The sequence below is a fragment of the Scyliorhinus canicula genome, chromosome 11 (assembly GCF_902713615.1).
Source record: "Scyliorhinus canicula chromosome 11, sScyCan1.1, whole genome shotgun sequence".
Taxonomy (NCBI): domain Eukaryota; kingdom Metazoa; phylum Chordata; class Chondrichthyes; order Carcharhiniformes; family Scyliorhinidae; genus Scyliorhinus; species Scyliorhinus canicula.
The window spans coordinates 14,823,982-14,837,795 of NC_052156.1; the positions used below are offsets into that span (position 1 = coordinate 14,823,982).

At 52.6% G+C, this 13,814-nt stretch overlaps 1 protein-coding gene across 1 annotated transcript in view; it reads right to left on the reverse strand.

The window, feature by feature from the left end:
* Positions 1–13,814, reverse strand: part of LOC119973637 (ubiquitin-like modifier-activating enzyme 1 Y) — a 354,147-nt gene that overhangs the window by 218,379 nt on the left and 121,954 nt on the right. The window contains exon 14 of the mRNA XM_038812018.1: positions 9,134–9,198. Within this exon, the coding sequence (XP_038667946.1) occupies positions 9,134–9,198 (65 nt within the window). The remainder of the gene's footprint in view (positions 1–9,133; positions 9,199–13,814) is intronic.

A 13,814-nucleotide genomic window follows, 5' to 3' on the forward strand; every position in this document is an offset into this window, starting at 1 on the left:
GGCCATAAGGCTGAATTATATTGTGCCCACCCAGCTGTGTCAAAAACGAAGACGCTTGGCAGGAGTTATGTTTGGTGGCCTGGCACAAATGTCGAATTTGAGAGGTTAGTGAAACACTGCGCCCAGTGCCAGTTGCAAGAGAAGTTCCCTGCTTCAGCCCCTTTGCACCCTTGGGAATGGCCTGGTCAGCCATGGGTGCGTGCCCACGTTGATTATGTGGGGCCATTTTTGGGCATAATGTTTTTGCCCATTTGAAGTGGGTGGAAGTGTTTGAAATGAAGGCCTACGACATTGCATGTCAGATCTGAGAGATTGTGTCAGTGTTCTTCATCCCGTGGGATATCTGAAGTAATCGTGTTGGATAACGGAACAGCCTCACGAGTGCTGAATTTCAGATTTTCCTCCACGAACGGTAGAAGGCATATCCTGGACTGCTCCGTTCCACCCGGCATCCAATGGACTGGCTGAACGAGCAGGTCTAACCTTCTGGGCAGGTCTTAAAAAGCAGTCAGGTACGATTCCAGAATGTCCAAGATACCAGACAATGCCGCACTCAACCACAGGAGTGCTGCCAGCAGAGTTATTGATGGGCCGGCGTCTTAGGGCAAGACTAAGTCTGGTGTTTCCAAATTTGCCAGGGAGGGTAGAGGTCAATCAGATCAATCAGAAGAAAAATCACGATCCAGGCAAAGCAGCAAGGTAATTAGCCATTGATGAACCGGTCTTTGTCAGACATTTTGCAAGTGAACCAAGAGCTGTTGTAGCCAAGACAGGACGGCTGTCTATGAAGTGAATGTACAAGATGGAATTATCAGGAAATATGTGGACCACTTACGTAGATGGGAGGTGCCCCAGCTGCTAGTACGACAGCGCAAAACCATATTGCCAACAGGAAACATTGTTGGTTGTCCGAGTGGTGAAGTACCCAGTCAACCTGTGATAGGACAGCCTGCCCTCCCCACAGGAAGGGGTGAGGCAGAGTTGCCAATACCCGAGGAGATACCAGTTCCTGCAATAAATACCCCAGCAGAAGCACCAAAGTCGATGGAGTTACACCACTCTGTCAGAAAGTGGAAAAACACCAGAGAGACTAAATCTATGATGGACTGGTTGAATGGGTTAAATGTTGGGAGCTGTATAGTTTAACTGTTATCATTGCACAAAAGGACCAAGAAAGGGAGATGTGGTGTGTGGCCCCTTTAAGGGGATGATCGGCCGAAAGGGTCACATGACCCGAAAATACCAACCAGAGGACCAGGATGGGGGTTCACCTGCTGCACGCAAACCCTCAATATGCCTACGTCGAGCACCCCGACGGCAGGCAGGATACCGTCTCCCTGCGAGACCTGGCACCCACTGGCTCTCCCACCGACCCCACCGACTCTCCCACCGACCCCGATGTTTTCCCCACCGACCTCCCCCCCCTTCTACCGACGCTCCCCGCCCCGCACCGACTGCCGACAGCGCCCCCCCCCCATAGCGCCCCCTGCCCCCCAGCTGGCGCCGGCACCGATCACCCTAATCACCACCTCCAAGACGGGCAAAGGCTCAGTCAGCCATGCTCCCAGATATGCCACCATCGGAACCGACCATCCACGGCGCCACCACCAGAGCAGCGAAAGTCAGCACAGACGATCAGACCACCACAAAGACTGAACTTATAACTCCACTTCACCCCCAACGGACTATGAGTTTTTTAAAACAGGGGTGAATGTGATGAACGGTATTAATAACTGCTGTAAACGGCACCTGACCTTTAATACCTTGCCCCTTTAAGATGCTTGGAACCCTGGGGGACTCCGCCTCTGGCTACGCCCCCAGGAAACGGTATATAGGATAAGGCTCCATGTGGTGAGCATACTTCTCTCGGATGCTGTTCAGTTCTCTGTAGATTAAAGCCTTTTGATTACCGACCTCGCTCCCGCGTCATAATAACTTTGGCCCACCAGCTGAGCATGAAACAACTGACGTTTATTTACAACACACTATCACACAGAATCTCGCAGGTTCATGGCTGCCTGTCAGCGTCCGGGATTGATGAGGCAAAAAGCAATTATTAATACCGTTCATCACATTCACTCCCTGTTTAAAAAAACTCATAGTCCGTCGGGGGTGAAGTGGAGTTATAAGTTCAGTCTTTGTGGTGGTCTGATCGTCCGTGCTGACTTTTGCTGCTCTGGTGGTGGCGCCGTGGATGGTCGGTTCCGATGGTGGTATATCCGGGAGTACGGTTGACTGAGCCTTTGCCCGCCTTGGAGGGGGGGGGGGGGGTATCAGGGGTGATTAGGGTGATCGGTACCGGCGCTGGCTGGGGGGCAGGGGGCGCTATGGGGGGGGGGCGCTGTCGGAGTCGGCAGTCGGTGCGGAGCAGGGAGCGTCGGTAGAAGGGGGGGGGTCGGTGAGGAAAACATCGGGGTCGGTGGGAGAGTCGGTGGGGTCGGTGGGAGAGCCAGCGGGTGCCAGGTCTCGCAGGGAGACGGTATCCTGCCTGCCGTCGGGGTGCTCAACGTAGGCGTATTGAGGGTTTGCGTGCAGCAGGTGGACCCTCTCAACTATTGGATCCATTTTATGGCTCCTCACGTGTCTCCGGAGTAGGACTGGACCTGGAGTCGTCAGCCAGGGTGGAAGCGAGACCCCAGAGATGGACTTCCTGGGAAAGACAAACAAACGATTGTGAGGGGTCTCGTTCATGGCCGTATAGAGGAGCGACCTAATGGAGTGCAGGGCATCGGGTAGGACCTCCTGCCAGCGGGCCATTGGGAGACTCCTTGACCGTAGGGCTAGGAGGACAGCCTTCCAAACTGTCGCGTTCTCCCTCTCCACTTGCCCGTTTCCTAGCGGGTTATAGCTCGTCGTCCTGCTCGAGGCGATGCCCTTGCTGAGCAGGTACCGACGCAGCTCATCGCTCATGAACGATGTACCCCGGTCGCTGTGGATATAAGCGGGGAAACCAAACAGTGTGAAGATGCTGTGCAGTGCCTTGATCACGGAGGCCGAGGTCATATCGGGGCAGGGGACAGCAAAAGGGAAGCGGGAGAACTCATCGATAACGGTGAGGAAATAGATGTTGCGGTTGGTGGACGGGAGGGGCTCTTTGAAGTCCACACTTAGTCGCTCAAAGGGCCCAGAGGCCTTTATCAGGCGGGTCTTGTCTGGTCGATAGAATTGCGGTTTGCATTCCGCACAGATCTGGCATGCCTTAGTCATGGCCTTGACCTCCCCTGTGGAGTAGGGCAGGTTGCGGGACTTGATGAAGTGGGCAAGCCGGGTGACCCCCTTGTGGCCGAGGTCATTGTGGATGGATCTCAGGCAGTCCAATTGCGCGTTGGCGCACGTGCCGCAAGACAGGGCATCTGGGGACTCGTTGAGCTTCCCCAGGCGATATTTAATATCGTACGTATAGGTGGAGAGCTCTATTCTCCACCTCAGAATTTTGTCACTCTTTATTTTGCCCCGTTGTGCGTTATCGAACATAATGGCAACCGACCGTTGGTCGGTGACGAGGGTGAACCTCCTACCGGCTAGGTAGTGCCTCCAGTGTCGCACGGCCTCCACTATGGCTTGTGCCTCCTTCTCAACTGCAGAGTGCCGGATTTCTGAGGCGTTGAGGGTTCGGGAGAAGAATGCTACTGGCCTGCCTGCCTGGTTGAGGGTAGAAGCCAGGGCGATGTCTGATGCGTCGCTTTCTACTTGGAAGGGGGTGGCATCGTCCACCGCGTGCATGGCGGCCTTGATGATGTCGGCCTTGATATGGCTGAAAGCCGACTGGGCCTCAGCCGTCAGGGGAAAAACTGTGGTCTTAATGAGTGGCCAGGCTTTGTCCGCGTAGCTGGGGACCCACTGGGCGTAATAGGAGAAAAGCCCCAAGCACCGTTTGAGTGCCTTGAGGCTACGGGGAAGGGGAAGTTCCTTAAGGGGACGCAAGCGGTCGGGGTCTGGGCCTAGGACCCCATTGTCCATGACGTAGCCGGGGTTGTGTGAAACACGCATTTCTCATTGTTGTACGTGAGGTTGAGGGCCCGGGCAGTCTGGAGGAACCTCCTCAGGTTTGCGTCGTGGTCCTGCTGATCATGGCCGCAGATGGTGACGTTGTCCAAGTACGGGAAGGTGGCCCGTAAGCCGTACTGGTCCACCATATGATCCATTGCCCTCTGGAAAATGGAGACTCCGTTTGTGACACCAAAAGGGACCCTGAGGAAGTGAAACAGCCGACCGGCTGCTTCGAAAGCCGTGTAGGGGCGGTCCTGTGGGCGAATAGGGAGTTGATGATAGGCCGATTTAAGGTCGACCGTGGAGAATACCCGATACTGGGCGATTTGGGTCACCATTTCTGCTATGTGGGGAAGTGGATAGGCATCGAGTTGCGTAAAGCGGTTTATGGTCTGGCTATAATCCACGACCATTCGCTGCTTTTCCCCGGAGCGGACTACCAATACTTGAGCCCTCCAAGGGCTGTTGCTGGCCTCTATGACCCCCTCTTTTAGTAGCCGCTGAACCTCTGACTTGATGAAGGTCATGTCTTGGGTACTGTACCGGCCACTCCTGGTGGCGACGGGCTTACAGTCGGGAGTGAGGATCGCCAAGAGGGAGGGTGGCGCAACTTCTAGTGTCGCCAGGCTGCAGACCGTGAGTGGGGGCAGGGGCCCGCCGAACTTCAGTGTCAGGCTCCGGTGGCTGCACTGAAAGTCCAGACCAAGCAGCAGGGGGGGCGCAGAGGCGAGGGAGGATGAAGAGTTTAAATTGGATGTATTCAGCGCCTTGAATTGCGAGGTCCGCGACACAATACCCCGTGATTTGTACCGAGTGGGACCCCGAAGCGAGGACGATAGTTTGGGAGTCGGGGTGGGTGCGCAGGGAGCAGCGCCTTACCGTGTCTGGATGGATAAAGCTCTCCGTGCTCCCGGAGTCGAATAGGCAGGGAGTGTCGTGGCCGTTGACTTGAACCCGCATCATCGAGTTCCGCAGGTGCTTTGGCCGCGATTGATCGAGTGTGATCGCTCCTAGTTGCGGGACGTCAGAGTCGAACGCACAAAATGGCCGCCCGGAGTCACAAGATGGCCGCTGCCGCCGGTCGAACTTGTCGGGTTTCGAAGATGGCCGCTGCCAAGATGGCCGCGCCCATGACTCGCACGAGGTCGATGACACGTCGGAAGTGGGCGTGTCTGGCCGCAGCCGCGTTGCGGGGTCTGTGAGACCGGGAGCTTGATTTCTGGGCCTGGTGTGGGTTTCGTTTGTGGCCTTTGGGCCCAGCCAGGCAGACTTTAGCGATGTGGCCTTTCTTCCCGCAGTCGTTGCAGATCGCGGAGCGGGCCGGGCAACGCTGACGTGGGTGCTGGCCTTGCCCACAGAAATAGCATGGGGAACCCCCGGAGTGAGCGGATCGCCGCGTGGCACAGGCCTGTAGCGTGGCCTAGTCTGGAGGGGATCGAGAGGCGTTTGCAAGGTCCACGGAGTACGTACGGAGGTTACGGTGGGCCGTTTTGAGAGAAGAGGCAAGCGTTACCGTGCCCTGGAGATCCTTTGCCCCGTCTTCTAGGAGCCGCTGCCGGATGTACGAGGACCTGATACCGGACACAAGGGCGTCGTGAATATGCAAGTTCCTGTGGTCTTCTGCCGTCACTGCTTTGTGGTTGCAGTTCCTCGCGAGCGCGGTGAGTCTTTCCACGAACTCATCCAGCGTTTCCCCGGAACGCTGGCTGCAGGTTGAGAGCAAATGTCTGGCGTGTACCTCGTTAGTAGGTTTTATGAAGCGTTTCTTCAGTATTTCGACCGCCGCATCATAGGTCGTAGCATTCTCAATCACGGCGGAGAGTCGGTGGCCCACCCGGCCATGTAGTAAACGCAGCTTGCGAGTGCTGTCGACATCAGTCGTTGAGGAGTCCAGATAGTCCTCGAAACACCGGAGCCAATGTTTAAACATTTCCGGGGCTTCCGGTGACCTGGCGTCCAGGTTGAGTTTCTCCGGTTTTAGAGCGCTGTCCATCTTGATGTGTCTGCATATTAAATTGAGGCTCTCTCAATTACGACGCGAGAGCGAGGTCGGTAATCAAAAGGCTTTAATCTACAGAGAACTGAACAGCATCTGAGAGAAATGTGCTCACCACATGGAGCCTTATCCTATATACCGTTTCCTGGGGGCGGAGCCAGAGGCGGAGTCCCCCAGGGTTCCAAGCATCTTAAAGGGGCAAGGTATTAAAGGTCAGGTACCGTTTACAGCAGTTATTAATACCGTTCATCACACAAGTCTTACTTTCTTTTTACTGATTGTCAACCAGGGATAGGTAATAAATGTTGCCCTTCTCAGCGATACCCGCTTGCTTCGAAGGAAGAAAAGAAAACCCCCAATAAAGTGCAGTCATTGAAGGGTTAACACCGATTGCTGCAAGCACCAATTGACCTCTTACCACCTCACAGAACCAAATTCCAGGGCTTAAATGCGTGGTCCTGCTGCTCTTAGCGTTGCCTTGTTCTTTGATCATCTCTCCAGATACCAAGAATTATAGGAAAGCTCTTGTCAGCAAAGCTGGACGGCCCTGATTAGAAACACCATTTTATTAACCCCCCCCCCCGCCCACCATGACAGTGTCCAACCCCCGGGCCCTGTCCACGGGAGAAAGATCTGGCAGTGGGCTGCATGAACTCATTCCACAACATTGCAGAACAAAGCACGTTTAAGAAGCTGCCTCTCTGTGGTCGTGGAGACCAGCCGTGAGTGAAGATTCAAAATGAGTTGCAGATGTGTGGCTGACAAGAGTGGAAAGTGGGAACAGGTAATGTTCAGCGGCGATCGGTCTCAGAGTTAACTCTATATTTCTTCCGGTAACTTCGTTCCCTACCCACCCACCCTCCCTGAAAAATCCGAGTGAATTTGGCCTAAATCCATCTGTTTATCTCTCGATTTATGAACTAATTGCTCTTGTGATTCTTTCCCTTGCAAGCTGCTCCCTGCTGTCTGTTCTCAGCCAGGCTGGATGGCGTCGTGAAACAAAGGGGCCACTTGTATGCAGATGGATCATATGGTTGGCTGGCGTAGCCCAGTGCCAGCCTGCCCCGCCACTCAGCACCATGAAGCCGCTTTCACGCTCTCGATCGGTGGTACTCCTCCCCGCCACCTTCCAATGGGTTTTTGGATCATTACTGTACAGAAGTAGGCAATTCAGCCCATCGAGTCCATGCCAGCTCTCTGTGGAACAAGCCAGTCAGTCCGACTCCCCTGCTTTATCTCCATTGCTCTCCAAGGATATGTCCCACAAGTTCAAATAGAATAGAATAGAATTCCCAACAGTGCAGAAGGACGATATCTTTTTGTGACCTTCCCGTGTTTGTCCACAGATCTCTGAAGGGGGGAGGGCAGGTTAATAGGGTGATATAAAATGGGCAGCACGGTGGCGCAGTGTTTAGCACTGCTGCTTCATGGCGCCGGGGTCCCAGATTCGATCCCGGCTCTGGGTCACTGTCCGTGTGGAGTTTGCACATTCTCCCCGTGTTTGCGTGGGTGTCGTCCCCACAACCCATAGATTATGCAGGGAAGGTGGATTGGCCACGCTAAATTGCCCCTTAATTCGAAAAAATGAATTGGGTATTCTACATTTGGGGTGGTGAAAAAGGCACATGTGTCACGTTCCTTCATCAATCGAGGCACAGATCACAAAAGCAGGGAGGACATGTTAGACTTTGGTGAGGCCACAGCTGGAGTACTGTGCGCAATTCTGGTCACCACTTTATAGGAAGGATGTGATTGCACTGGAGGGGGTGCAGAGGAGATTCACCAGGATGTTGCCTGGCGTGGAACATTTAAGTTATGGAGAGAGGTTGGATAGGCTTGGGTTGGGCTGATTTTGCTGGAGCAGAGAAGACTGAGGGGCAACCTGATCAAGGTGTACAAGTTTATGAGGGGCATGGGCAGGGTGGATAGTTAGCAACTGTTCCCCTTAGTTGAAGGGTCAGATATGAGGGGGCACAAGTTCCAAATGAGGGGCAGATTTGAGGAAAAACCTTTTGACCCAGGCGGTGTTGACAGTCTGGAATGCACTGCCTGGGAGTGTGATAGAAGCAGGTTGCCTCGCATCCTTTAAAAAGTACCCGGATGAGTACTTGGCACGTCAGAGCATTCAAGGCTATGGGCAAAGTGCTGACAAGTGGGATTGGGTGGGTAGGTCAGCTACTTTTCATGTGTCGGTGCAGACTCGATGGGCGGAAGGGCCTCTTCTGCACTATATTTTCTGTGATTTTGTGAAAAGGTTATATCAACAAGATCAGATAACAGAGGCAAAACATAAGCAAAGGAGCGGAGATGGGGAGAAAGAAAATGCATGTAAATCAAAAGTACAGAATTAATGGCTGTTTGACAGTTACAGTGTTTATTGAAGTTCCGCCTACTTAACTTACTGTCAAGAGACGAGATAAACAATCCCTTCAGTAAACGGTTAGGTTGGAACTATTACCTTGTTAAGACAATTCCTTCGTTTAAATTCAGAGGGAAAATAAACTGCAGGCCCCAGCAGTCTGGGTCCTGGGTAGACTCAAGCACATGCCACGAATGGGCACCAATCCCAATGAAGAGAACTTTATTACAGTGAGACAGCAGAGGAAAGCCAAACAGCTTTGACTGGTATTTACTTTAGCCACTTCCCGCCTGGAGACCCAGATGTATTTGATGGTACCAGATGGGGAAGCCTCCTCCTTCACCGTCCCCCCCCCCCCAAACCCCTCTCTGTCTCCCCTTCTCCACTACCCCTTCCCTCCTCCATCGGCCCACACTCCACTCAGCTCCTCACCCCCTTCCCCTTCGCCTCCTCTCCCCCAGTTTCCCGTCAGCTCCTTCTCCACACTTGCTCCACCTCCATGACTCGCATCTGCCAAGTTTAAAAAACTTCAGCGTTGCGATTTAGACCAGCCGATGCTCGGCAATGGAAAATCTCCACGTGGAACTGTAACCCAATAGTGTCTTGCAACATGCACTGAAAACACTTCTGATTCCCTTAATTCTGACTCACTGCGGAGACACAAATCAAACGCAGCTCGATCCTGTGAGCGTTTTCATGAGCTGTTATCTCTTTGGTTTGCGCCAAATCCTCTCACAAGGACAGAGCCAGCTAAACTTAACCAATTGGTGCAAAAATCAAATACTCACTCGAAATACTTGTTGACGTTGACTGCTGGCTGTTTGAACAATCCTTCAAATTCATCGCGAGCCCACTGCAAATTATAACATTCAGTATTTCAGTGCCTAATCACAGGTACAAATACAGCCCCTCCCCCCCCCCCCCCCCCCCCCCCCCTTCCAGCTGGACGGTCTTATGGCCCCAGTGGAGAGCTCCCCTGCCTCTGAGCCAGAAACGCTGGGGTAATGGGTTCGAGTCCCGCCCCAGGATTTGATGGCCTGGGAAGGTGCGTTCATAATGTGGCCCAACGGGTTGATTATCAATCTGAAAAATCCTCCCAGCACACACCAATGGCAGGGTAGTCATGTGATGGAATGAACATTGGAGCTTCGACCATCACTACGCATAGCTTCAGACTACAACACGGATGTAAAAGTGCATGTTGCCATGGCAACCTGGACTTCCTGAGTGATCCACAACACACAACAGCACCCTGGTAGCTCCCAGCCTGGGCAAAAAGCACCACCTGGTGCTCCATCGACCAACCAGACTTCATTCCAGGTTTTGGCTACATTGCTGTCATGGTGGAAAAGGATGGGGGGAGGGAGGGGGGGGAGCGAGACACGGGGTGGTGCAGGGGATGGGGTCATGTCCCCGATTTATATCGACCAGCTCCTTCTTGAAATTTGTTGGCTGAAAGTTGTTTGGGGTCAGTGGTGATACTCGATAAAGTTAGTCGAGTCTCACAATCCCGGCCTACACGATGTTTGTACAGCTGCAACTTCAGGAGACAGCAGCTTCACATAAGGGGGGGGGGGGAGCTAGCAGATAATGTTTAAAAAAAACTACTGGAGATCCTCGAATTGGCGAAGAGATTTCCTCCAAATGGAGTTGATATTATTTGATCAATGATCCACATAATTTAATCTAATCATATTTATAATAGTGGGCCCAACCATTATCTCGTATGGAGAAAGTGCTAGGATCATTGCTGTCTGTTCCCATTTATTCTCTTATTTCTCCTTTCTTTTGTTTTTGCCATTACATTTTTGATCCAAGATCATTTATGGCCTGTATCTTTAAGTCAGCCTGACACCTTAATTCAGGCAAAAGAAAGCAGTGGCCTGTGCCTTTAATTCAAACAGAAGGATCCAGAAGGCTGTGCTGATTTAAATTGCTGATTGCAGACAGACCAGCATTAATGACAGAGATTGACCAGCATCAGTGATGGCTCAGTTTGACTGATTTGGCTGGTGGCCAATGAATTGGCCCAAAAGGTTGTGATCTGCCCGGTAACAAGTGGTGATTGAATCTGATCCTACTGGAATGTTTCAGAGCTTCAAGGGTTGAGTTTTGGGTTTCAGTTTGAACTGGCAGGAAGTATTGCTGTCCTCTCTCTCTCTGTATTCTCCAGAAAAGGCTAAGTACCTGAACTGGCAGGGAGCCTGGATGAATCTATGTACAGGAAAACTATTACAGGCTGTGCAAGCAGGGAAGAACCAATTAAAATGTCTCCAGACAAGGCAGAGGTCTTTCAAATGAGCCACAAACGTGAAGCAAAGGGGCCTGTCCAGGAAAGGCTGTGAGTAACACATTTCTAAACTACAGAGCGGGCAGCATGGTGGTGCAGTGGTTAGCACTGCTGCCTCACGGCGCCGAGGACCCGGGTTCGATCCCGGCCCCGGGTCACTGTCCATGTGGAATTTGCACATTCTCCCCGTGTCTGCCTGGGTCTCACACCCACAAACCCAACCATGTGTAGGGTAGGTGGATTGGCCACCCCAAATTGCCCCTTAATTGGAAAAAAAAATGAATTGGGTATTCAATTTTAAAAAATATAAACTAGAGAAGATCATTACAGGCTGCAAACCAAGGACTTTGCTTAACCAGCGTGCTGTGGGGGTGGGGAGGTGGGGGGGGGGGTGTACTAAAGAACCACAATCTGAAGCAAAGACTCTCTTCTTTTGACCTTCATCCTTGTTATTTTTACCCCTTTCCACCCCTCGGTGCTTGTCTGTCTCGTGTGTTTGGGTAGAGAGTGGGACAGTTAAAGGGGGTCGTAGGTGTTAGCTTGCGATTATCCAGTTGTATTTACTGCCTACCTCATGATAGTTCTTGGTAGAAATAAACAGGAACTCGTTTCCGCTTACAAACCTGGTGACTGAAATTATTGGGCAGCCAAGGGACAAAGACTTTGGAAATTATTGGTCAATTCACTTGGGTTGTGACTCTGGGGCATGTGGGGCTGAAATTGACCGCATGCTTGCCGAAGGTGGCATAACAAAAGCATAGCCAGTGTTGAAGAGGTGCCAGATTCATGGGTAAGTATTTGGCAAAGACATGGCTGATTGTGCTCGTCATGTCAATAATGCCATGGCGGTACTCAGCACAACGTGGCGGGGATGGATTAGGGGCTAATCCTACACCACTCAGTTTAAATTCCATTCCAAGAGGTGCTGAGCGAGGGAACACTGTGTCCCAGTGAGGGATGGGGGAAATGGAAGACCTTCGGGTCAAAGTGGACCCTTTCACCCCCCAATGCCCATAACCTTGGCTGCAAAGTTCAAAACCAAGAAAAGCATAATGGGGCACGAAAAATAATGTCGGCCGCAATGGGAAGATAAGAAATCAAAATTATTGTGTTCTACGTACACCACCTCAGTACAGCAAGGACGCTGCACGGGTCTCCCTTATCTCCACTGAGGAAAAAAGGGAAATGAGGAAGAGAAGGAGAGAGAGGGAAGAAATAAAGAAGAGGAAGAATAAAAGTATGAGAGAAAAAGACAACGGTGGAAAGGCAGAGAAAGGCATAGAAACAGAAAGTGAGAGACTGAAAGGGATGGAGCGAGAGAGAGAGGAGAGAGTGAAAGAAAGTGAGACCGAGAGAGAGAATGTTAGACAGAGAGAGTGAGACAGAGAGAGAATGAAAGAGCGAGAGAAAAACAGAGAGAGTGAGACTGAGAGAGAGGAGACCGAGAGGAGAGAGAGTGAGACCGAGCAGAGAGAGTGAGACTGAGAGACAGAGAGACAGAGAGGAGAGAGAGTGAGACCGAGCAGAGAGAGTGAGACTGAGAGAGAGACCGAGAGGAGAGAGAGTGAGACCGAGCAGAGAGAGTGAGACTGAGAGAGAGACTGAGAGGAGAGAGAGTAAGACCGAGCAGAGAGAATGAGACAGAGAGACAGAGACTTGCATTTATATTGTGTCTTCCGCACTGTTATCCCAAAGTAGTTTACACCAATAAACAACTTATTGAAGTATTGGGCGAAATTCTCCCCTACCCGGCGGGGCGGGGGGTCCCGGCGTAGCGGAGTGGCACCAACCACTCCGCCGTCGGGCCTCCCCAAAGGTGCGGAATTCTCCGCACCTTTAGGGGCTAGGCCCGCGCCGGAGTGGCTCCCGCTCCGCCGACTGGCGCCAAAACTGGCGCCAACAGCCTTTGGCGCTACGCCGATCGGCGTTGGGGCTGGCAGAAAGGCCTTCGCCGGTTGCCGTGAGTTCGCGCATGCGCCGGAGCGTCAGCGGCCGCTGACGTCACCACCGGCGCATGCGCGGTGGAGGGGGTCTCTTCCGCCTCCGCCATGGTGGAGGCCGTGGCAGCAGTGGAAGAAAAAGAGTGCCCCACGGCACTGGCCCGCCCGCCGATCAGTGGGCCCCGATCGCGGGCCAGGCCACCGTGGGGGCACCCCCCGGGGTCCGATCGCCCCGCGCCCCCCCCTCAGGACCCCGGGGGCCCGCTCGCGCCAGCACAGAGGTGGTTTAAACCACGTCGGCGGGAGAGGCTTGACAGCGGCGGGACCTCGGCCCATCGTGGGCCGGAGAATCGCCGCGGGGGGAACGCCGATCGGCGGGGCGCGATTCCCGCTCCCGCCGATTCCCGGGTGGCAGAGAATTGTGGCCACGGCGGGGGCGGGATTTACGCCAGCCCCGGGGCGATTCCCCGACCCTGCGGGGGGGGGGGGGGGTCGGAGCATTCCGCCCAGTGTTCCTGCTGCAATGTAGGACACATGACAGTCAAGACTGATTGTTATCTGGTTGGGAAAATATTGGTGAGGACACCAGGAGAAATTCACTGCTTCTCTTTCCATCCTTTACATCCATTTGACAGGGAGGCAGAGTCCTGCCTGACCATCTGATCCACAAGATGCCACCACCGGCAGTGCAGCACCTCCCACAGTATCGCACTGATGCGCCAGGCTAATTAATGAGTCAGTAAAATATGTCCCTCATGCTCATCCATCCAAACATTAATTGTATGCACAGGAATAAACGCAATAGGACCCGGTTAGAAACTCCATTCGAAAACCATCAAATATAGAGGATGTTAGTTCCCATTTGTTTAAATTAAACTGAACCAGCCCTTGGACATTTGACACACACCAAACTCTGTATATAAACACAGACTTCCCATCAACAGCCAAGAGGCGATCTTGACAAGGCCAGCATACATCAGGGAGTACTTTCAAATAATATACATTTCACATCGAACCTTATCCTGAGCTGTTCCTTTAATGTTTACAAGGCACAACGGCTTTAAGCATTGTATCCTCCAGAGTCCAATTAACTCCATAGATACCAGTTATGAGGTTGAATATGTGGTCGCATTACAGGAGTTTTCAAATAAAAGCAATGGATGAGGACGTGGACAATTTACTTAAGACCATAAGACCAAAAGACATAGGAGCAGAATTAGGCCACTCAGCCCATCGAAT